The sequence below is a fragment of the Hemiscyllium ocellatum genome, chromosome 23, assembly GCF_020745735.1.
Source record: "Hemiscyllium ocellatum isolate sHemOce1 chromosome 23, sHemOce1.pat.X.cur, whole genome shotgun sequence".
Taxonomy (NCBI): domain Eukaryota; kingdom Metazoa; phylum Chordata; class Chondrichthyes; order Orectolobiformes; family Hemiscylliidae; genus Hemiscyllium; species Hemiscyllium ocellatum.
In genome coordinates this window covers 38,543,045-38,568,136 of record NC_083423.1, presented here as the reverse complement: position 1 = coordinate 38,568,136, position 25,092 = coordinate 38,543,045, and the positions used below count along the sequence as shown (strand labels likewise).

The window sequence follows — 25,092 nt, the reverse complement described above, 5'->3', positions numbered from 1 at the left end:
TTACATCTAGAGAAAGGACAAGGGAGTTTTATTGGAGCAGATTAGTTTTTTTCAACAAAAATATCAGTGCCCTAAATCGTTTTCATATATAGCAAATGTCACATCAGTCTATTAACAGGCTATGAGTATCTGTTCCTGCTGCAATTCCAACAGACTCAATACAGTATTGGTAAAGTTAAATGTAGGTTTCATCTGATAACTAATTAATTTTAAAAACACTGCTATCGAAAAGAGAGCAGTATTTTTGTTTGAAGAGGACTAGTTTAATATCTTTAATTGGAGATTATTTGGATTATGTTGAATTTCCAGCAGAGTTTCTAGATGTTTGATCCAGCTGATCTGTGTTGGTGTTTAAGCACTAAGCAAACGTCCTTCTTAGCCAACGTGATCTAACCATATCCACATTTTGTTGAATTTCCTTCCTTCGTATATTTACTCAGTTTCCCTTTAAGTGCATCTGTTTGTTTAGAAAGAGGTTTCTGCATTTGGATTTTGACAATTGAATGTATGTGGCTCTTTGACCTTGGCATGGGTAAAATATTTAGATTTTGTTCTTGCCTACACTTTGGTCAAATCATCAACAGTGAAAGTTCTTGGATGTTTTGATGCCAGTGTCTTTTTAATGGAAGCAGAAAATAATTTCAGCTATGTAGTGTAAGCATAAATCACTTTTAAGTCAATCATTATACAAATGCAGAGTAAAACTCCCAAAGTTCTAAGTCAATAATATCTTTCAGGAAGACAGCTCCACTTTACTACCTCTGTTACATCTTTACTACCTCCAGTAACTCTGTCTTCTGAATGAGATTGCTAATTAATTCCTGGTCATGAGCAGTTTTCTAATATAGACCTTGTCTCATAGATATCAAATCAATATTGTTAAAAATCATTTTGATCATTAGTTCCTTATAGGCTGCACAGAGAGAGACTTTCATTCAATCAGTTTAAATATGGAGTTTAATTGAATGTCATCAAGTCTTAACTCTAACCATTAAAGCTGTACAGATGAATGTAGGTTTTGCTTGCTGAGCTGGAAGGTTCATTTCCAGACGTTTTGTTCCCCTACTAGGTAACATCTTCCTGTTTCTTTTCTCAGGGGGTGGTAGATGGGGTCTAATTTGATGTGTTTGTTGATAGAGTTCCAGTTGGAATGCCATGCTTCTAGGAATTCTCGTGCATGTCTTTGTTTGGCTTGTCCGAGGATGGATGTGTTGTCCCAGTCCAAGTGGTGTCCTTATCTGTATGTAAGGATAGTAGTGAGAGAGAGTGATGTCTTTTTGTGGCTAGCTGGTGTTCATGTATCCTGGTGGCTAGTTTTCTGCCTGCTTGTCCAATGTAGTATTTGTTATAGTTCTTGCACGGTAGTGATCTCACCACAGGAAATGACATTACCAAACTAAAGAAACCCAAACATTTATGGAAAGCAGGAATTTTCAGCATCGCTTCACCTGAGGCCCACTGAAGATGTTACCTAGTAGGGTAACGAAACATCTGGCAATGAACCTTCCTGCTCAGCGAGCAAACCTACATCCAAAACCTCAATCTGAGCTACAAATCTTCACAATTTGTTGTTTTGATGAAATCTGTTCTGCTTCCTTTTGTATTCTTCACCATCTGTTCATTAGCCAATATTCAAGGTCACTTTATATGCAGTCAATAAAAAGGAGTGTGGAATTTCTGAAATAGGAACATGGGAGCACCTATTTAACTACGATTTCAATTAATAGAATATGTTCATGCAAACCAAGTTAATTTTTGAGAAGGTGCTTGCTCCATGTTCATTATGGTACAATTCAGTGTTTCCTTTGTGGTGGGGGTAGTGAATTTGGACAAGGTTAAGTTTTCATCCTCTTTCACTTTTCCTCAACATGTTCCTGACAAGTGGGCAGGGGTACTGATATTGGTTTGCATGCAGGGAGTAGGGGTGCCTTTCAATGCCAATTTGATTGTAAGTAAGACAAGAACAGGCTTCTTTAGGCTTTGAATAGATACTGGAGAGACTGCCACTGTTTGAGAGGTTTGTGTTGAGTAATTTGCAATGTTTATCTATAATGGATGAGCCGTTTACCTATATGGAGCAATGAGTTCTGTTATCTTCAGTGAGCATACCCTATAATTCTACGAGAAAGTGAGGTACATCTCTGGGACACACACCAAACAACCCTACTGCCCTGTGGCTGATCACTTCAACACCTCCAAGGACATGCTAGTCCTGGGCTGCATCCACTGCCAAAATCCTAGCCACCCAACACCTGAAGGAAGAACACCTCATTTGGGCAGCACGGTGGCACAGTGGTTAGCACTGCTGCCTCACAGCGCCAGAGACCCGGGTTCAATTCCCGACTCAGGCGACTGACTGTGTGGAGTTTGCACATTCTCCCCGTGTCTGCGTGGGTTTCCTCCGGGTGCTCCGGTTTCCTCCCACAGTCCAAAGATGTGCAGGTCAGGTGAATTGGCCATTCTAAGATTGCCCGTAGTGCTAGGAATGGGTGGGGTGTGCTTCGGCGGGTCGGTGTGGACTTGTTGGGCCGAAGGGCCTGTTTCCACACTGTAAGTAATCTAATTTATTTATGGGCGGCACGGTGGCACAGTGGTTAGCACTGCTGCCTCACAGCGCCTGAGACCCGGGTTCAATTCCCGACTCAGGCGACTGACTGTGTGGAGTTTGCACGTTCTCCCCGTGTCTGCGTGGGTTTCCTCCGGGTGCTCTGGTTTCCTCCCACAGTCCAAAGATGTGCGGGTCAGGTGAATTGGCTATGCTAAATTGCCCGTAGTGTTAGGTAACGGGTGAATGTAGGGGTATGGGTGGGTTGCGCTTTGGCGGGTCGGTGTGGACTTGTTGGGCCGAAGGGCCTGTTTCCACACTGTAAGTCTAATCTCATCATCCTCTTTGGGATCCTCCGACCACCTGGCATCCATGGTGTTTCACCAGTTTCCTCATCTCCTATCCCAATCCAAATCCAACCCTCCAACTCAGCACGGCTCTCTTGAACTGTTCTACCTGTCCATCTTCCTTCCCACCTATCTGTTCCACCCTTCGCTCTGAACTATCACCATCATGCACATCTCTCTCTCTCTCTTCTCCACCCCCCCCCCCCAAAACAACAACCTTATTGCCTTCCAAGCTACCTTCGACAATTTAGCATAGAATCTGGATGGAACAGGATGATAACATTTTATTGTTTCTCCCCAAAGACTGCTGAAACTATGTTTTCCAAATGAATGTAAGGTATTCTTCCAATAGAACAGAGATTTAGCTGCAAAATGTAATTGACCAAACCAAAATTAATATGTGATCAAGTATTGATTCAAATAGCTTTCAATGAACAAAATGATAACTTGCATTTATATCATGTCTTCAATTTATAAAGTCACCCAAGGAGATTTACAAGGCCAGTATCATACAACACGAGGCACCAAATAATATGGTGACAGTTGATCAAAAACTTGGTTAGAAGCAGATTTTAAGAGATGCTATTAAAGGGGACAAAAAGATGGGGAAGTTTAGGGAGGGAATTTCAGAGTTTGGGACCTAGCCAGTTAAACACGCAGCCACCAATGATGGGTCAATTAAAATACAGGAGGTGCAAGTGATCAAAATTGGAGGAAGGCAGAGACCCTCGGCTGTAGCATTAGCAATTAAGAGATGGGAAGTGGCAAGGAGACAGAAATTTGAAAAGAAATATGAGAACATTGAAAGTACATGCATTGCAAAGCATTACATGAACATTAATATTGTAATATTTCAAGCGCTAAGATTTAAACTTAGTTTGAGTTTGTAGCATAGCTTGTCAGGACGTTATAATATTATGGAATTCATGATTACGAATTATATCTAATTTTCTACCGATCTTATGTGGATGTTAACTACAAAATATCACTTCTTTCTACACATTTAAGTAAAATGTCATAGACTTAAATGCAACAGCATCACCGGAACAGAAATAGACCATTCAACTCAGACTTGCTTTAGCACTGGTTAAGATAGACTGGGATTGATACCACGATCAGTTACCACCGAACGCTTGAAGGAGACATGACTAAGAGAATTTTGAGGTTCTACTATTGCAGCCTTGTCTTGATCTTTACTTCCTGTGAACACAAAATCTTGGAATTGCACCTGCTGTTCTGACTGTCTTTAAAATGATGTATTTTTGTCTGCCAGATAATGCATTGCTCTGAGTATCAATGAGTTCAAATTATTTTTACAGTTCCAACTTTTGAACAATGCACAGATTTGACAAAAGTAATTTATTTTGCAAATTGTCTGATCACGAACATATGAACATTGAGTTTCTATATATTTCTTGCTTTCTAGATGATCTTCCAGAATTGAAAGCAATAGAGACTGACAGAGCCATGCCTACGGCCTTCCAACTAAGCAGTGAAGTGTCTCATCAAGAATGCCAGAGGTCTGCTCGTACCGTGTGCACCTCCAGATCACCTGATAGTGCCTTGCCACCTTTCACAAGTGAATCTGATGTAAATTGGCTGACTGAACTGGCTAATATAGCCACTAGCCCACAAAGTCCTCTCATGCAGTGCACATTTTATGACAGGTTTGTATATATTGTATATTAGTCGCATGAACATGTTGTAATGGCTGAAGATGTATGAATATTGCTGTTGAACATAAATGCCAGCACTTGTTGAATTATTTATAGCAAACATTATAAATGCTAAGACTGTAGGACTGAGCACAAATTTGGATATAATGGAGGCTTTTAAGAAAAGTACAACTATAATTGTTGGATATTTTATTCTAATTGAACAAATTAAATTAGTATCATGGAGGATGAATTCATAGAATCATGGGATGGTTTCTTAGAACGATAAGTTCTGGAACCAATTAGCAAACATAGCATTCTAGATCTGGTGATGTGTTATGCAACAGGATTAAGTTGCAATCTCATAAAAGACCCTCTAGGCATGAATAACGTGATTGAATTATTTTGCATTCAGTTTGAGTTTGATTCATATAGGTTAAGATTGAATAAGCACAGTCACAAGTGTATGAGGCCAGAGTTATCTAAAGTGGACCCTCAACAAAAAAGTATTCTCTTGAGGAAGAAATATTTTTATGCAAAAAAAAACACCATTCATGATGTACAGTTAAGGATGCTATTCAGTTGAAAGAAAAGACTAACAATATTGGAGGGATTAGTAACAGACCTGAAGATTAGTAACATTTTACAAACCAGCAACAAATTACTTACAAAAGGGAGAAATTTTAGAATGAGAGACAATTAGAGAGAAACCGTTAAAGCTTTTCTACCAATTATATAAAAAAGTAGCTAAATGTAAAATTTGTCTGTTGCAGGGTGAAACAGGTTAATAATGGGAATCAAGGCAATTTCAGAGACTTTGATCAAATACTTTGTATTTGTGACAAAATAGAAGTTGCTGGAAAAGCTCAGCTGATCTGGCAGCATCTGTGAAGAGAAATCAGAATTAATGTTTTGGATCCGGCAGCCCTTCCTCAGAACAGTTCTGAGGATGGATCACTGAATCTGAAATGTTAATTCTGGTTTCACAGAAGCTGTCAGACCTGCTGAGCTTTTCCAGCGACCTCTGTCTTTGTTTCTGATTTACAGCATCTGAAATTCTTTCCGCTTTTACTTTGTATTTGTATTCACAGTACAAAATACAAAAATCATCCCATGACAGTCAGAATAAAGGTCGGAGGTAGGAATGAGAAACTTAAATAATCACAATTAGCTTGGGGAAAAAAAAATGTCAAAATGTAATTGGACTGCAGGTGCCTGGATATGATGGCATGCATCCTCGAGTCTTCAAGGGAGTGGTTGTGGCCATATTGGGTGCATTGGTTGTAAACTTTCAAAATTCTTTAGATTCTGGAAAGATCCTTGCAGATCGGAAGAATACGTATGTAACACAATTATTCAAGAAAGGGACAAAAAGAAGGAACAATGTATAGGTCTGCCAGTCTAACATACAACACTGGGAAATGCTAGAATCCATTAGTAAGAGGTAGTCACAGGGCAATTAGAGAATTGTAATATAATCAAGCAGAGTCCACAAGCTTTTCTCAAAGGGGAGGTGTACTTGACAAAATAGCCCAATGTGGGAATATGAGAGTTTGTTCACTATGGCTAGAAGAATAGAAAAGCAGAATATTGTTTAAATGGTGAAAGACATCTGGTTGATGGGAAAATAAGTCTTCAGGATAGTAGCTGGTGACTAGCGGAGTTCTGCAGAACTCCGTGTTGAGGCCGCAAACTATTCATGTTATACATTTAACAAAGGAACTGAGGGCGTTGTTGCTAAATCTGGGGTTGACACCAGGATAAGTGGAGGGGCAGGTAGTGTTGAGGAAGCTGGGAGGCTGCAGAAAAACTTGGACGTGCTAGGCGAGTGGGCAAAGAAGTGGTAGGTGTAATACGATGTGGGAAATTGTGAGATTATATATTTTTATAGGAGGAATAGAGATGTAACATTTTTACATGGGGAAAGGTTTTGGAAATCTTACATATAAGAGGACTGAGAATCCTAGTTCACAATTCTCTAAAGGTTAATATGCAGGTTCAGTTGGCAGATGGGAAGGCAAATGCACTCTTAGCATTCATTTTAAGACAGTTGGAACACAACAGAACTGGAAGTTGAGGGTGTATAAGGCTCTGGTCAGACTGCATTTGGAATATTGAAGGCAGTTTTGGGCCCCGTATTTAAGGAAGGATGTGCTGGCTTTGGAGGGTATCCAAAGGAGGTTTACAAGAATGATCTCTGGAATGAAGGGCTTGTCGTGTGAGAAACAGTTGAGGGCTTTGGGTCAAGAGCTGGAGTTAAGAAGGATGAGGGGGGAAGAGTCTGATTGAAACTTACAGAATACTGAGAGGCCTGGATAAAGTGGATCTGGGCAATGTGGTTCCACCAGTAAGAGAGACTAGGACCTGAGGACACAGCTTTGGACTGAAGGGATGACCCTTTAGAACTGGGATGAGGAATTTAAAAAATCCTAACAGTATGGAAACGGGCCACTCAGTCCATTGAGTCCATACTGACCTTGCGAAGAGCGTCTCAGCCAGACTCCCCTCCCTATCCTATCTCTGTAAGCATGCAGTTTCCATGGCTAATACGCCTAACCTACACATTGCTGAACACTATTAGCAATTTACCATGGCCAGTCTACCTAGCCTGCACATCTTTGGACTGTGGGAGGAAACCTATGCAAATATGGGAGAATGTGCAAACTCCACAATGACAGTTGTCCCTGGAATTGAACCTGGGTCCTTGGATGTTGTGAGGCAGCAGTGCTAACCACTGAACCATCGTGGTGTTTTTTTCTTACTAGTCCTAATATCAACCTTTAACTCAGTACCTCTAGTTGCAGACCTGCTGCTCTGGTTTCCAGCCCCCTACCACTCTTTAAACCCTCCTGAGGAGCATTAGCGAACCTGCCTGTGAGGATATTGATTCCTCTCCAGTCTGGGTGCAACCTGTCCCTCTTGTCCAGGTCATCCTGCCCCAGACGTGGTCCCAATAATCCAAGAACTTGAAACCTTGGCCCCTGCAATCAGAGGGTGCTGCATCTTTCGAGCTCATTGCCAAGGAGACCGAGTCACTGAGTATATTTGAGACAAAAATAGATAGGTTCTTGATTAATAAGAGGATCAGAGGTTACAGGGAAAATGGGGTGAGAAATGTATCAGTCATGATCGAATGGCATAGCAGAGTTGATGGGCCTAATGACTTAATTCTGCTCGTTTATCTTTTGGTTGTGCTGTAGTGTAGACCGATATGGCTGCCCTTGTACATGAATCACAAAATGTTAATATGCAGATACAGCAAGTAATGAAGAAGTCAAGTGCAATGTTGGCCTTTTAACACTCCGTCCCTCATTCAATAATGTAAGGAATTCTTGCTAAAATTACAATTGCCTTATTGGTACAATAACACATAGAATACTGTGAATGATTTTGGTCACTTTAAGGAGGCATTCGCTAGAGAAAGTTCACTTAGTTAATTCTGGGAATGAAGAGGTTATCTTGGAGACGAAAGGATAAGCCATTTCATCCTATATCCACTGGAGATTAGAGGAATGAGTGACGATCTTATTTGAATGTACAAGATTATGTGGGGGCTTGACAGGATGGATGCTGGGAAATCTAGGACAAGAAGGCAAGCTTTAAAAGATGATGAGTCACCAGACTCAAAGCCTTAACTCTGTTTTCTTCCCACAGATGCTGCCAGGTCTGCTCATTTTTGCCAGCAATTTCTGTTTTTGTCAAAAATAAGCAGTTTCCCTTTTGTAGGTTAGAGATCACAAGGAATTCCTTCTTGCAGTGTCATATGTTATTTGATTTCCCTTCCACAGAAGACTGTGGAAGCTGGGTCATTGAATAATTCAAGACTGGATTAGATAAATTTCTGGTCGAGAATTGAAGTTATGGGCACAAGCTGGTTGTGGAGTTAAAACTATAATCAGATCAGCACAATCTTATCAAATAATGGTGGAGGGTCAGTGGATGAAATGGCCTACTCCTGTTCCTTATGACCATATAATATGTGAAGCAATTACTGCAGATATTTTAGAGTCATAGATGTACAGCATGGAAACAGACCCTTCAGTCCAACCCGTTCATGTTGACCAGATATTTCAACCCAATATAGTTCGGCATTCTTTTTTGATTTGCTTCTCGTGCCAATTCCTATTGATAACCCTTGAACAACTCCTCCATTCCATACTTGAGGCTTTCTACTAATTGCTTTGTGCATTGGCTACTGTACATGAGCATATGGTCACAGGGTATTCGATCACAGAAGAAGGTCAACTCAACCATCAAGTTTTTGCTAGCCTTCAGCAAAACAGTTGAGTCAGTTCCATTTCTTCTTCTTGTTAATTATTTTCTTCAACTTAGCTTCTATGGTTTAAAGGATGACAATAAAAGAAAGGAGCAGGACTGGGATATTTTTGCATTAACTTCATCCCTAATCTGTGCTATGTGCATTTTTATAATTCATTCATGGGATTTGAATGTCACTGGCAAGGCCAGCAGCATCTATTACACATTCCAACTTACCTTTGAAATCTGGTTGTGATTAGGTACCTTGAAATGCTTCAGTTCATGCAGTCTGGGTACTCATTAAAAAAAAATGAAAGAATTCTAAAAATTTAACCCAGTGGCAGTGAGGGATGTAGTTCCAATCGGGATGGTGAGTGGGTTGGAAGGGAACCTTCTGGTGGTGATGGTGTTAAATGCCTACTGCATTTTTCATTCTTGGTGGTGGAGTTTGCAGATTTGAAAGGTGCTTTTGAAAGAGGCCTTGCAAATTGTTGCAGTGTACCTTGTAGCTTATGACATTAAGATGAGTGGCACAGCAAAGTGTGATGAGGAAAGTTTGCGAAGGGGTATAGATAGTTTAAGCGAATGCGCAGAGATCTGGAAGATGGAGTACAATTGTGTTAAATGTGAAGTCATCCATTTTGGCAGGAATAACATTAAGAAGGACTATTATTTGAATGGTAAAGAATTGCAGCATGCTACTGTGCAGAGGGATCTGGGTGTCCTTGTGCGTGAATCACAGAAGGTTTGCTTGCAGGTGCAACAAGTAATTAAGGTAAATGGAATTTTGTCCTTCATTGTTAGAAGGATTGAGTTTGAAAGGAGAGAGGTTATGTCACAGTTGTATAGGTGCTGTTGAGGCCACACCTATAGTATTGTGCACAGTTTTTGTCTCCTTACTTGAGAAAGTATGCCCTAGCACAGTAGGGAGTGTGGAAGAGGTTCACTAGGTTGATTTCAGAGTTGAGGGGATTGACTTACGAGGAGAGAATGAGTAGACTGGGATTATATTCATTGGAATTTATCTTGTAGAAACGTATAATATTTTGAAGGGAATAGATAAGATAGAAGCAGGGAGGATGTTTCCATTAGCAGGTGAAACAAGAACAAGAGATCATCACCTCAAAATTAAGGGGAGCAAATTTAGGACTGAATTGAGGAACAACTTCTTCACTCCGTGGGTTGAGAATCTGTCGAATTCCCTGCCCACTGAAGTGGTTGTGGCTTTCTCATTCTTTTTAAAGCTAAAATAATACTTTTTTGAACAGTAACAGAATTAAGGTTATGGTGAGAAGGTGGGTAGGTGGAGCTGATGCCATGAAAAGATCAGCCATGATCTTATTAAATGATGTAGTGGGTTTGAAGGGTCACATAAGACCATAAGACATAGGAGTGGAAGTAAGGCCATTCGGCCCATCGAGTCCACTCCGCCATTCAATCATGGCTGATGGGCATTTCAACTCCACTTACCCACATTGTCCCCATAGCCCTTAATTCCTCGTGACATCAAGAATCTATCAATCTCTGCCTTGAAGACATTTAGCGTCCCGGCCTTCACTGCACTCTGCGGCAATGAATTCCATAGGCCCACCACTCTCTGGCTGAAGAAATGTCTCCGCATTTCTGTTCTGAATTGACCCCCTCTAATTTAAAGACTGTGTCCACGGGTCCTAGTCTCCTCGCTTAATGGAAAAAATTTCCTAGCGTCCATCCTTTCCAAGCCATGTATTATCTTGAAAGTTTCTATTAAATCTCCCCTTAATCTTCTAAACTCCAATGAATACAATCCCAGGATCCTCAGCCGTTCCTCATATGTTAGACCAACCATTCCAGGGATCATCCGTGTGAATCTCTGCTGGACACGTTCCAGTGCCAGTATGTCCTTCCTGAGGTGTGGGGACCAAAACTGGACACAGTACTCCAAATGGGGCCTAACCAGAGCATTATAAAGTCTCAGTAGCACAACGGTGCTTTTATATTCCAACCCTCTTGAGATAAGTGACAACATTGCATTCTCTTTCTTAATCATGGACTCAACCTGCACGTTTACCTTTAGAGAATCTTCAACTAGCACTCCCAGATCCCTTTGTACTTTGGCTTTACGAACTTTCTCACCGTTTAGAAAGTAGTCTATGCTTTTATTCTTTTTGCCAAAGTGCAAGACCTCGCATTTGCTCAAGTTGAATTCCATCAGCCATTTCCTGGACCACTCTCCCAAACTGTCTAGATCCTTCTGTAGCCTCCCCACTTCCTCAGTACTACCTACCTGTCCACCTAACTTTGTATCATCTGCAAACTTCGCTAGAATGCCCCTAATCTCTTCATCCAGATCATTAATATATAATGCGAACAGCTGTGGCCCCAACACTGAACCCTGCGGGACACCGCTTGTCACCGGCTGCCATTCCGAAAAAGAACCTTTTATCCCAACTCTCTGCCTTCTGTCAGACAGCCAATCCTCAATCCATCCCTGTAGCTCACCTCGAACACCATGGGCCCTCACCTTGTTCAGCTGCCTCCCGTGTGGCACCTTATCAAAGGCCTTTTGGAAGTCTAGATAGACCACATCCACTGGGTTTCCCTGGTCTAACCTACTTGTCACCTCTTCAAAGAATTCCAACAGGTTTGTCAGGCATGACCTCCCCTTACTAAATCCATGTTGACTTGTTCTAATCAGACTCTACTCTTCCAAGAATTTAGAAACCTCATCCTTAATGATGGATTCTAGAATTTTACCAACAACCGAGGTTAGGCTAATTGGCCTATAATTTTCTATCTTTTGTCTTGATCCTTTCTTGAACAAGGGGGTTACAAAAGCGATCTTCCAATCATCCGGGACTTTCCCTGACTCCAGTGACTCTTAAAAGGTCTCAACCAATGCCTCCGCTAAATCCTCAGCCACCTCTCTCAGAACTCTAGGATGTATCCCATCGGGGCCAGGTGATTTATCAATTTTAAGACCTTTTAGCTTTTCTAGCACTATCTGTTTTGTAATGGCAACCATACTCAACTCAGCCCCCTGACTCCCTTTAATTGTTGGGATATTACTCATGTCTTCCACTGTGAAAACTGATGCAAAGTACTTGTTAAGTTCTCCTGCTATTTCCTTATCTCCCATCACTAGGCTTCCAGCATCAGTTTGAAGTGGCCCAATGTCTACTTTTGCCTGTCGTTTGTTTCTTATGTATTGAAAGAAACTTTTACTATCACTTCTGATATTACTGGCTAGCCTACCTTCATATTTGATCCTCTCCTTTCTTATTACTCTGTTTGTTATCCTCTGTTTATTTTTGAAGCCTTCCCAATCTTCTGATTTCCCACTGCTCCCACATGGCTTACACCTGCTTCTGGTTCTTATGTTCTTAGGCGATGTTGTCAGATTACACCAGTAGAGTGGTTCATTCAGTCATGGTAATACATTTGAATATCAAGAAAATACAGTTTGACCTCTCAATAAAGGTCATTGTCTGACACCTTCACAATTGAGATTAAAAAAATCATAGTATTTAAAATGGAGGTAATTTTATTTTAAAAATCAAATTTTCTTTTGAAATATTGAGAGCTCTGAGGAGCTAGCATGATAGAGCAGTTGAAGCCTGGGACAGATGAACCTTGATCTTGTAGAATGGCAGGAGAGGGGATGAATGGCTTATTTCTCCTGTATCTTGGGCTCTTACGGAAGAGTCTACATTTGTGGACACCGACCTTTTTGTCAGTGTGATTAGTCAAATAGTCTGAATAGGAGACAGGTGTAAATTAATGTGGATAAATGCAATTCACGCCTTTCAATATATGAAATTTAATAATCCGTGTCCATTAGCTAAGATTAAAAAAGCGTGGCATTTAATTATAGTCTAACTGTGACAAAAATCAGTGTTACAGCATTTTGTCTGAATGTTTCAGTTACATTCGGGATATTACTCCATTTACCTGATGGTGAAGATAAATACTCAAAAATTTAAACCATTTTTGACTTACAAAGAAGTAAGTGGGATTGTGCCACCTAGCTTTGGACTGTCCCAGTGCACTTGAGTGCTCCATATGAATGACTGGAAGATTCAATTTTAATCTGGTCCAACAGCAACATGAAAATTGTACAACAATTAGAAATCGCACTACAGCAACGGCATGTACAACCCAAGTGTTGCTGCTTCTACTTCAGAATCGATAATTAATTTTTCTCACTTTGGTTTGCTGGGCTGTGAAATGACAGATAAGTCCAATGTGTGATCTGCAGACTCTGTCACAAATGGGGCAGGCAGTGCCTTAAAGGGTTGCGTTAGTGTTTGAAGATTTCTCTGCTACCTTCAGTGCCTTGAATTTGCCTCAGCATGTTTCTAACCAAGTTCCAATATACGTCAGCCTACATCGGCCTTCTCCGTTTTGGTCAATCACGAGTCAGGGTCCCCATGAGTCAGCACGTCTGTTTGACTTATTCAAGAGACTCTTTTAGGACAGCTATAAAGCAGTTCCACTGTCCTCCTTGGAACTATCTGCATCAGCCAAACTCCAAGTAGATAGCTTCCAATTGTTTCCCAATCTGGGGACACTGATCAGTCCGGATCATTCACCCACGATGTGGGGTGATGAAGGCCGGTTTGCCTGTTTATGCTGGTACACTGGTCACTCTGGATCAATCACCTAGAATGTGCGCACTGAAGGCTAAAATGATGTCCTGCTGAGCAGAGTTCGTTTTGATGATTAGCATCTTACTGACTGGTAAGTTGTCCTGGGAGAGGATACTGCTATTTTACTGCCACTAGATTTGGAGAATCTTGTTTAAGTGCATTGCAGTGGAACTTATTCACCTCTTGGACAAGCTATATTAGGTACCTCAAAGTATGGAAGAGCACTGGAATCACTACCCAGTAAACCATGGCTATAGCCTTGGGTTTGAGATGCATGTTTTTAAAAAAAAAAACTTTTTTTTCCTTAGTCAAAAATTGGTCTGACACATTGGTGGTAGTAATGAATTAATGATCTATACACTTACCAGGTGGAAGTTCCCAAAGTGTGGGAAATGGTCCACATTTTCCAGAATCTCATCATTAATCGTTTTTGTTTTTGTTAGGTGAGCTGTTTGAAAAGGGATTGAATGCAGCCAATTTTGTGATATCATTTGGAGAAAGTTTGGACAATAACTTGGAGCTCAGTCTCTGACTAAGCACATGTATCAATGCACCAAGTGCTCATGTGATTTCTGAGAATTGTTAAGCGCTAGATAAGCTCTTCAGGTTTTGAATTGTGGGCCCAAGTATCAGGTGGAGTTACTCTGGAACATATCTCCTCATTTATTTCTTGTATTTTCTTGCCATCTGAGGATGTTTAGAAATGTTTCTTCGTACTATCTCACAGCTTAGCCAGAGCACTGACCGAAGTTGATTGTGCATATCTTGATGAAATAAAACAAATTTTAACAAATAGTTAGCTGATTTTGTTTTTAAATTGGAAAATAATTTTGAATAAATAGATTATATGCGTATACTTTCCTTATCCGTTGGTGTTGAATAATTTTTAAAAATCCCTATCCTTTAATGTGAAAATGTTTTTTTTTTAAATGAAATCTTCTGTCTTGGACACTCTCCTACCTGGTAGCTTCACACTATTTCAGAGGGACTGTATTTGTTTTAATGGAAGTTACAAGTTTAACAAGAGTCTGCACTATATTTGATCAAGAAAATAAGCCATACTGTACATTTAATGTTTCATCTATTGTCGTGGTTTTGTCTTTTCAGAGCTCCAGTGCATATAGTGGCCACAAGTAAAAGTTTACATTCCTATGCTCGTCCTCCTCCAACTCTCTCAGAAAGTGAAATCAACCTCTCTCCAAGTCATTGGGAAAAACAGACCACTATAAAGCGGGAAAGGGTATGTTTATTTAACTTGGTTGGACTTAGACCCTAAGAGATTGGGTTGAATGCTCTAATTTTGCTCCTTGGAGTCTACTTTGCCATTTGATCATGGCTGATATTTTCTCAACCCCATTGTCTTCCCTTGACCCCATAACCCTTGATGCCATTACTAATCAAGAACCTGTCTATCTCTGTCTTAAATACATTCAGTGACTTGGTCTCTACAGTCCTCTTCGGCAACGGGTTTCACAAATTAACCAAGCTTTCACTGAAGGAATTCTACCTTGTCTCTAAAGGGTCATCCCTTCACACTGATGCTGTGCCCTCAGGTGCTAGTCTGTCCTACTTGTGGAAACATCTCCACATCCACAATATTCAGGCCTTTGAATATTCTGCAAGCTTCAGTCAGATCAGACCTGAAGTCCTAAACCACACCACATATGACACGCCCTTCATCCCATGGATTATTCTCATAAATCTCCTCTGGACACCCTCCGACATTCTTCCTTGGATCCAGCACCCAGAATTGTTCCAAATGTGGTCAGACCAAGCCTTTTACAGGCCTGCACTTGTATTCCTGCTTTCTTGAACTGAGTGATTACATTGCATTTGCCTGCCTAACTGCTAACTGAACCTGAATGTTAACATTAAGAAAATCCAGACCTAGGTCTGCCAAGGCCCTTTGTCCTTCAGATTTCTAGGTTGTCTGCCTTCATTATTTAAAAAGAAATCTTTATACCTACATAACCTCGAACTTCCCACATTATATTCCATCTGCCCTCTTTGTCCACTTGCCGAGCATGTCCAAGGCCTTCTGCAGCCTCCCCGCTTCCTCAACACGACCTGCCCATCCATCTAACTTTCTGTCATCTGCAACAATGCCCTCAGGTTATTAATGTTTAGCATGAATAGCTATGGTCCCAACATCGTCCCCTGCTGCCATCCTGGAGAAGACCCCTTTATCTGTTTTCTGCCAGTCAGTATATCCTCTGTCCATCCGAATACTTTGTCCCTAACACCATGGACTCCTTTCTTATTTAGTAGCTTCCTTTGTAGCACTTTTCAAAGGCTTTCTGGAAATCCAAATAGATTAGGTTCACTGGCGCTCCTTTGTCCAACTTGCTTGTTAACGCCTCAAGAAAATTGTAACACATTTGTCAGGCATGACCTTGCCTTGATGAAGCCGTGCTGAGGTTGCCATGCACTTCCAAGTAATCCACAATCTCATCCTTAATAATGGATTCTCAAACCTCATCAATGACTGATGTGATGCTAACCGACTTAGTTTTTTGTTTTCTGCCTCCTTCCCTTCTTAGACACAGGTGTTACATTAGCCATTTTCCAATTCTTGTGACCATCCCTAACTCCAGTGATACCTGAAAGATTACCATCAATGCCTCTACAATCTCTTCTGCTATCTTGTTCAGAACTCTGGTGCGTAGTCATTTGATCCAGTTGATTTTTCCATCTTCATACCTTTTCAGCTTCCTTACCACCATCTCCTTTGTGATGACCACTATACTCATCTTTGCTCCCTGACTCTGTTAAGTTCTGGTATGTTGCTAGTGTTTTCCACTGTGAAAACTGATGCCAAATATCTATTCAGTTCTTCTTTATTTTCTTTGTTCCCTATTACTACTTCTCCGGATTGGTACAATTGAATTTCTTTAGATATCTAAGAGAAAGGCAAGAGTGTACATCAGAAACATTTTCCAGTTATCTAATGTACACTCTTACCTCTCTTAGATATCTAAAGAAATTCAATTGTACCAATTCTCTTCAATATTGTTAACTAGTTTACTCTTATTTCATCTTCTCCCACTTCACATTGCTTTTTAGTTATCTTTTGGTTTTTAACAGCTTCCCAATTATTTGGCATCCCTCTAATCTTCCACATGTTATATGCTTTTTCTTTTGCTTTATGTATTCTCTGATTTCCCTTGTTACCATGGTTGCCCCATCATCCTCTTAGTGTGTTTTTTCTTCTTTGGGATGAATTTCTGCAGTGTCTTCTGCATTACTCCCAGAAACCTCTGCCACTCCACCATCTTATCTGCTTGACTGCCCTTCCAATCAATTCTAGCCAGCTCCCCTGCCTCATGCCTCTGTAGTTACATTTAGTCAATTGTAATACCTTTACAGCTGATTTAATCATCTTCTCAAGCTGCAGAGTTAATTCTCTCATATTATCGTCAGTGTGGTCCCTTGGGGTTCCTTTACCTTAAGCTTCCTAATCACGTCTACCTCATTACACATCAGTAAATCCAGAATTTTGTAACTCTGCTCCAAAACCATCTTGTAGACGCTCCTATATTGACATCCCCTATTGAAGTAATGCCTTTCTTACGTGCCGTTTCTATTTCCTGATTTATTTTCTCCCCCACATCCTGACTGTTGCTAGGAGGCCCGCGTGCGACTCCCAGTAGGGCCATTTTATTATAAACTTTGTGGTTCCTCAACTCTACCTGTACAGATTCTATGCCCTCTGACTCTAAATCACTTTCTATCAATTTTGTTTTTTATTGACAAAGCAACCCTGCCCCCTTTGCTCAATTGTCTGTCTTTTTGATAGGACATGTATCCTTGGGTATTTAGTTCCCAGCTCTGATGCCTTTGCACCCATGTCTCAGTGGTACCCACAGCATAGTTCATGCCAGTTTCAATCTGTGCTACAAGCTCATTTACCTTGTTTGCTATGTTGTGTGCTTTGAAGTACAACACCCTCAATCCTATGTTCACTGCCCCCTTCTCCTAGTTGTTCCCTTATCTTTGCCTGAAGTTAGGCCTGACCCTTGCCATACTGTCTGTACTATTAATTTTTCTGGAAATGTTAATCTCTGAGCGCTTCCCCCCATCCCACTTTTAACATTTTCCATGCACCTGAACCAGTCCCTCCATTCCTTAGTTTAATGCCTTATTCACAGCCCTAGTTACGTGATTCACCAGGACTCTGGTCCCGACACAATTCAGGTGCAGCCTGTCCCATCCAAACAGCTCCCTCCTTCCTCAGGGTTATCTCTTTTGGGGTAGAAGTGACCTGTACAAGAAGGACGGATTGCACCTAAATCGGAAGGGGACTAATATACTGGCAGGGAAATTTTCTAGAACTGCTTGGGAGGATTTAAACCAGTAAGGTGTGGGTGGGGTGGGGAGGGTTGGGACCCAGGGAGATAGTGAGGAAAGAGATCGATCTGAGCTGGGTACAGCTGAGAACAGAAGTGAGTCAAACAGTCAGGGCAGGCAGGGACACGGTAGGACTAATAAATTAAACTGCATTTATTTCAATGCTAGGGGCCTAATAGGGAAGGCAGATGATCTCAGGGCTTGGTTAGGAACATGGGACTGGGATATCATAGCAATTACAGAAATGTGGCTCAGGGATGGGCAGGACTGGCAGCTTAATGTTCCAGGATACAAATGCTACAGGAAGGATAGAAAGGGAGGCAAGAGAGGAAGGGGAGTGGCATTTTTGATAAGGGATAGCATTACAGCTGTGCTGAGGGAGGATATTCCCAGAAATACATCCAGGGAAGTTATTTGGGTGGAACTGAGAAATAAGAAAGGGATGATCACCTTATTGGAATTGTATTATAGACCCCCCCCCAATAGTCAGAGGGAAATTGAGAAACAAACTTGTAAGGAGATCTCAGCTATCTGTAATAATAATAGGGTAGTTATGGTAGGGGCTTTTAACTTTCCAAACATCGACTGGGACTGCCATAGTGTTAAAGGTTTAGATGGAGAGGAATTTAAGTGTGTACAAGACAATTTTCAGGTCCAGTATGTGGATGTACCTACTAGAGAAGGTGCAAAACTTGACCTACTCTTGGGAAATAAGGCAGGGCAGGTGACTGAGGTGTGAGTGCGAGAGCACTTTGGGGCCAGCGACCATAATTCTATTTGTTTTAAAATAGTGATGGAAAAGGATAGACCAGATCTAAAAGTTGAAGTTCTAAATTGGAGAAAGGCCAATTTTGATGGTATTAGCCAAGAACGTTTGAAAGCTGATTGGAGGCAGATGTTCTCAGGTAAAGGGACAGCTGGAAAATGGGAAGCCTTCAGCCATGAGATAACAAGAATCCAGAGAAAGTATATTCCTGTCAGGGTGAAAGGGAAGGCTGGTAGGTATGGGAAGTGCTGGAGGACCAAAGAAATTGAGGGTTTGGTTAAGAAAAAGGAGGAAGCATATGTCAGATATAAACAGGATCGATCGAGTGAATCCTTAGAAGAGTATAAAGAAAGTAGGAGTATACTTAATAGGGAAATCAGGAGGGCAAAACGGGGACAAAGAGATAGCTTTGGCAAATCGAATTAAGGAGAATCCAAAGGGTTCTTACAAACCTATTAAGGACAAAAGGGTAACTAGGAAGAGAATAGGGCCCCTCGGAAATCAGTAAGATGGCCTTTGTGTGGAGCCACAGAAAATGGGGGAGATACTAAATGAATATTTTGCATCAGTATTTACTGTGGAAAAGGATATGGAAGATTTGGACTGTAGGAAATAGATGGTGACATCTTGCAAAATGTCCAGATTACAGAGGAGGAAGTGCTTGGATGTCTTGAAACGGTTAAAGGTGGATAAATCCCCAGGACCTGATCAGGTGTACCCGAGAACTCTGGGAAGCTAGAGAACTTGAGATTACTGGGCCTCTTGCTGAGATATTTGTATCAGCAATAGTCACAGGTGAGGTGCCGGGAAGACTGGAGGTTGGCAAACGTGCCACTGTTTAAGAAGGGTGGCAAAGACAAGCCAGGGAACAAAAGACCGGTGAGCCTGACCCCGATAGTGGGCAAGTTGTTAGAGGGAATCGTGAGGGACAGGATGTGCATGTATTTGGAATGGCAAGGACTGATTCGGGATAGTCAACATGGCTTTGTGCGTGGGAAGTCATGTCCCTCAAACTTGATTGAGTTTTTTGAAGAAGTAACAAAGAGGATTGATGAGGGCAGAGGACTAGATGTGATCTATATGGACTTCAGTAAGGCATTCGACAAGGTTCCCCATGGGAGACTGATTAGCAAGGTTAGATCTCATTTGGATACAGAACTGGCTAGAAGGTTGAAGACAGAGGGTGGACGTGGAGGGTTTTTCAGACTGGAGACCTGTGACCAGTGGAGGCCACAAGGATCGGTGATGGGCCCTCTACTTTTTCTCATTTACATAAATGATTTGGATGTGAGCATAAGAAATACAGTTAGTAAGCTTGCAGATGACACCAAAATTGGAGGTGTAGTGGACAGCGAAGAGGGTTACCTCAGATTATAACAGGATCTGGACCACATGGGCCAACGAGCTCAGAAGTGGCAGATGGAGTTTAATTCAGATAAATGCGAGGTGCTGCATTTTGGGAAAGCAAATCTTAACAGGACTTATATACTTAATGGTAAGGTCCTAGGGAGTGTTGCTGAACAAAGAGACCTTTGAGTGCTGGTTCATAGCTCCTTGAAAGTGGAGTCACAGGTAGATAGGATAGTGAAAAAGTTTGGTATGCTTTCCTTTATTGGTCAGAGTATTGAGTACAGGAGTTGGGAGGTCATGTTGCGGCTATACAGGACGTTGGTTAGGCCACTGTTGGAATATTGTGTGCAGCTCTGGTCTCATTCCTATCGGAAAGATGTTGTGAAACTTGAAAGGGTTCAGAAAAGATTGACAAGGATGTTGCTAGGGTTGGAGGATCTGAGCTATAGGAAGAGGCTGAACAGGCTGGGGCTGTTTTCCCTGGAGCGTCGGGACTGAGTGGTGACCTTATAGAGGTTTACAAAATTGAGGGGCATGGATAGGATAAGTAGACAAAGTCTTTTCCCTGGGATTGGGGAGTTCAGAACTAGAGGGCATAGGTTTAGGGTGAGAGGGGAAAGATATAAAAGATTCCTAAGGGGTAACTTTTTCACACAGGGGGTGGCACGTGTATGGAATGGGCTGCCAGAAGATGTGGAGGCTGGCACAATTGCAACATTTAAGAGGCATTTGGATGGGTATATGAATGGGAAGGGTTTGGAGGGATATGGGTCAGGTGCTGGCAAATGGGGACTAGATTGGTTTGGGATATCTGGTTGGCATGGGCCGGTCGGACCGAAGGGTCTGTTTCCATGCTGTACATCTCTATGACTCTCTGTCTGCCAATGTCTCCTGAATTTGAACTTGTTCTCTCATATCTGTGTTTGAGCCACATGTTTGCCTGTTTAATGTTGTTGACCCTAAGCCAATTTGCTCATTGCTATGGTAGTAATCCAGAGATTATTACTTTTTGGTTCAGTTTTTTAAAATTTAGCCAGTAGCTACTTGTATTCCCTCAGTAGGACCTTTTTCTACATATATTGTTGTTACCTTTGTCCACCAGGACATCTGGATCTTTCCCCTCGCACATCAACTTCCTCTGCAGCCCAGATGAGAGATTTTGAACTTGGGCACGGGGCAAGCAATGCCACCTTTTGGGACTTAATTTGTAAGCACTCTGTCATCTCATCTGTGGGAAAATAAGTGGTAATATTGATAATATAAACACTTCAGTATGCTACTTATCAACTCGAGAAATTGCGATTCCTTAAGGCATATGTTTCATCTGGGAGACTTTCTCATTTGAACTGAAGATTGACTTCACCCAGTTTCCAAAAAAACCCTGCAGATCAGTTGAAGGGGAAAGTGTCATGATATCAATACAGTAGTTCTGCCAAAAGCAACCCTGTGTTAAAAGAAAATTGTAATAACAGCACACTTTAAACTAATGGGGCTGGATTTGTGTTATAAATCAATACACACTTTAAATGTTTCCACAATAGAAACTGTTCCCAATTTGCCAATCATGTTCAAGTGAATTTGTATTACTGAAGCATGCACTATAGCAGAACCACCTGTATGTGCATTGATATATATTTTAAAAGTTTCACTTGTGGAGTTAGTGAAAGAAAATAACTTCCTTCTTATTTTACAACAGGAAAACAGTGAATCAGAGTCAGACATCTTCTGTATGTCATCTCTATCTGATGATGATGAGCTTGGATGGTCCCACTCATGGCCACAAACTGCTTGGAACTGTTTCATGAAAGGTAAAGCTCTGTTTGTAATGACTTATTAAAGTTATCACTTTGGTCGTGATTTATGGAAATACTTATGAGTAAAGTAAGGGTAAAGTTGTGATAGTCCTACCAGGCAATAGCGCTGCTCTCTCATTAGAGAGAGATGACTAGTGCTGGTTTAATATAATGGTCACCACAGCTCAGGAGTGGTTGAGAGGGAGCACCCTTCATGGTAACCGAAGTTGGAGTAGTAATATTGAATATGAGAATGGCAGTTAATTTTGGTGGCTACAGTATTTAATACAAATTACTCTTGATAAATAATGTATATTCCAAAATTTCCACTTGTCTGTAGCCTACTGTTGTTTGTTTTTATAGGGACACGTCTACGCTTCCAGAAGGGTGATGTTAGAGATTGGCAGGATGTTGAAGAATTTGCAAAACTGGAAATTAAATCCGAAGATGAAAAAGGCTTGAAAAATCATTCACAAAAGGTGGTCACTTCATTTGTCTTGATGTCTAGACTAATTTCTGGAAATTTGATGAAATAGATTTGCAACATCTCAGTAGATTGATTAACAAAAACAAAGAAACATTTATTCCTATTTTGCTGGGGCATTATTGAAGCATTGGTATTTATTTTTAGTGTTAATAATCTTGAATAACCTTTGTGAAGGTGTATACCTTGGTGTATAGTGATTCTTTTCAATATTAGGAAACTAGTGACTCAATTGCTGTTAAGCTGCACCCAGTTTTAGTTCTGCATTCAAGGAAATAAATAACTACTTTTGACGTACAAACCTTTACTTGTTCCTCATTGATAAAGAAAGGCAATAAGTGCTTGATGTGCTCGTAACATAACTGCCATGGTGGAAATCCGTACTTTGACTGAATTGTGCTGTAGTTTCATTTACAACTTAAATTGCATTGAATAGTTTTATAACATGACATAACAGTTTTCCACAAGCACCACACGAAACAAGAAAAAACATGTAAGCATTCTGGTTTCATGTGCCTAAATGTGCAATATTTTAAAGAAAACATGAAGTTAGCATATTATAATAATTTAATTTCCAATTATTAGTCTTCAGTGTGGTTTTTACTATCCTCATATCTTGGATGATTCTGAGGAAGCAGAATCGACTTAAATTATACTTTCCAGCCTTAGATGTTTAATTTCTTAAAGCATATTAATATAGCTTTTGTTTTAATAGTTGAATCCTATTTGTTTATGTAAAAGTGTGTTTGCGAAGTCTTTTTTCCAGTGCGGAAGCAGAATTGTTTCTCCAACTTAAAAAAAAAAGCTAAAACTAAAGTATCAAGTCATAAGCATGAGTTTATTCACATGAATGTGTTAATACTTTTCAAACTAGATTTCCAGAACTAAAATAAGGTCCTGTGTTGAAAAAGAAATTTTTGTCTGAAAGGAGAGCAAAATGTTGGAATCTCCAAAAAAATTTGAATTCACAGGTTGATGTTTACAACTTTATTTTGTTGTGTCCATACTCACCATGGTATTTGGGCTGAATGTATTATATCGTGTTTCTGACACCAATTGTCAATTTAATAAAAATGCTGGCAGAGGGGATGAATGATCACTTGTGATGTAGATCATCCACAACATTAATTGAGAAAAATCTTGAATATTCTCTTCTAATTAGCAGGCCATCTTAGGACTTTTGAAGTCTGGATTCATGTTGATGTGCACTCAACATGAATCATTGTCAAAATGTAGGTAGGTCTAATCATCTGAATGTAGCTGGATGGTAGTACATTATCTGGTACTTGATCCCACGTAGATAGTCAGGATTGTGACATGGATCTCCTGTGAATAACAATACCAGTGCTACAATGGGTATTCCTTATTTATGCTGATTGAATTACACCACACTTCCAATTCATCAGGACCTGTTGATGGGAGATCTACAGAAAGGTGTAAAGATCCACATATAGTGAGGATCAAGTAAACAGATCTTGAATATTGGTGAAAAAAGACATTTTGTTGAAGCTTTTCATCTTCCATTTGGGACTGTTTCCAAAAATGATCAAAGGAAAGGAACGACAACATTTTCCACTGAAAGAAGTGTGCTAATCTGAATTTTGCAGGCTCTAATTGGTAGAGGCATTGTCATGGAGAACACACCAGTTAATAATGAATGGCAGCTGCCAAACGTGGTCGGAGTGTTGAGTACAGGACGTTGGTTAGGCCACTATTGGAATATTATGTGCAATTCTGGTCTCCTTCCTATCAGAAAGATGTTGTGAAACTTGAAAGGGTTCAGAAAAGATTTACAAGGATGTTGCCATGTTGTTGGAGGATTTGAGCTATAGGGAGAGGCTGAATAGACTGGGGCTGTTTTCCCTGGAGTGTCAGAGGCTGAGGGGTGACCTTTTTAGAGGTTTACAAAATTATGAGGGGCATGGACAGGATAAAGTCTTTTTCTTGGGGTCAGGGAGTCCAGAACTAGAGGGCATAGGTTTATGGTGAGAGGGGACAGATATAAAAAAGACGTAAGGGGCAACTTTTTCACACCGAGGGTGGTACGTGTATGGAATGAGCTGCCAGAGAAGTGGTGGAGGCTGGTACAATTGTAACATTTAAGAGGCGTTTGGATAGGTATATGAATAGGAAGGGTATGGAGAGATATGGGCTGGCTGCTGGCAGGTGGGACTAATTGGGTTGGGGATATCTGGTCAGCATGGATGAGTTGGACTGAAGGGTCTATTTCCATGCTGTACATCTCTGTGACTCTATGATTTAGTTTAATTTTAAACAAGGCAGGTTCAGTCTTGACATTGATTTGCAAACCAAACTAGAGAACAGCAAGTTGCGTTGAAACATGTGCAATGTGCACCCATCTGTCTATTCTTTATAACTGTTTGTTTGAACACAACAAAATAAGCTACAGTCATCTCTGGTATATTAGTCACCTCAAAGCCTTGATAAAAGTCAACCTGCTTTGTTAAAAATTCTGACATTTTATTGACTTGCACATCTGCAGAAGAACTTTTCTTCCATCAGCAGAACATTGTCATTTTATCTTGTTATCTTAAAAATACAGTTTTTCTTTAGTTTTGCGTTGCATCATGTATTGTTTTGGTGATTAGGCAAGAGTAATTTCACATGTAATGTGAACACTTCCTACGGAGATTTACTGCTAATTTGTTGTGAATATGGCCAGAATTTTGTTGGAGAATTTTGGTCAACTGTCAGGGTTCAGGAGATAGCACAAGCACAGATTGACACAGAATTCCGAAAATTGAGTTGTCACTTACTGCACTGCTATCGGATATCCGTAAACACCCATGGAGCTAGCCATCCCTTTGCCATTTTTACAACACCATTGAAAACTCCATTAAAAGTTGAGCCTCATGCAGTCAGATGTAACTGGATCTTCAAGGATAATCTGGGTAATAAC

General features: G+C 40.7%; 1 protein-coding gene across 3 annotated transcripts in view; it reads left to right on the top strand.

The window, feature by feature from the left end:
- hbp1 (HMG-box transcription factor 1) overlaps positions 1 to 25,092 on the top strand; it is a 51,101-nt gene that overhangs the window by 11,002 nt on the left and 15,007 nt on the right. For all 3 annotated transcript variants that reach the window (XM_060842897.1, XM_060842898.1, XM_060842899.1), the window contains 4 exons: positions 4,319 to 4,559; positions 14,540 to 14,672; positions 21,592 to 21,703; positions 22,052 to 22,167. In XM_060842897.1, the coding sequence (XP_060698880.1) occupies positions 4,319 to 4,559; positions 14,540 to 14,672; positions 21,592 to 21,703; positions 22,052 to 22,167 (602 nt within the window). The remainder of the gene's footprint in view (positions 1 to 4,318; positions 4,560 to 14,539; positions 14,673 to 21,591; positions 21,704 to 22,051; positions 22,168 to 25,092) is intronic.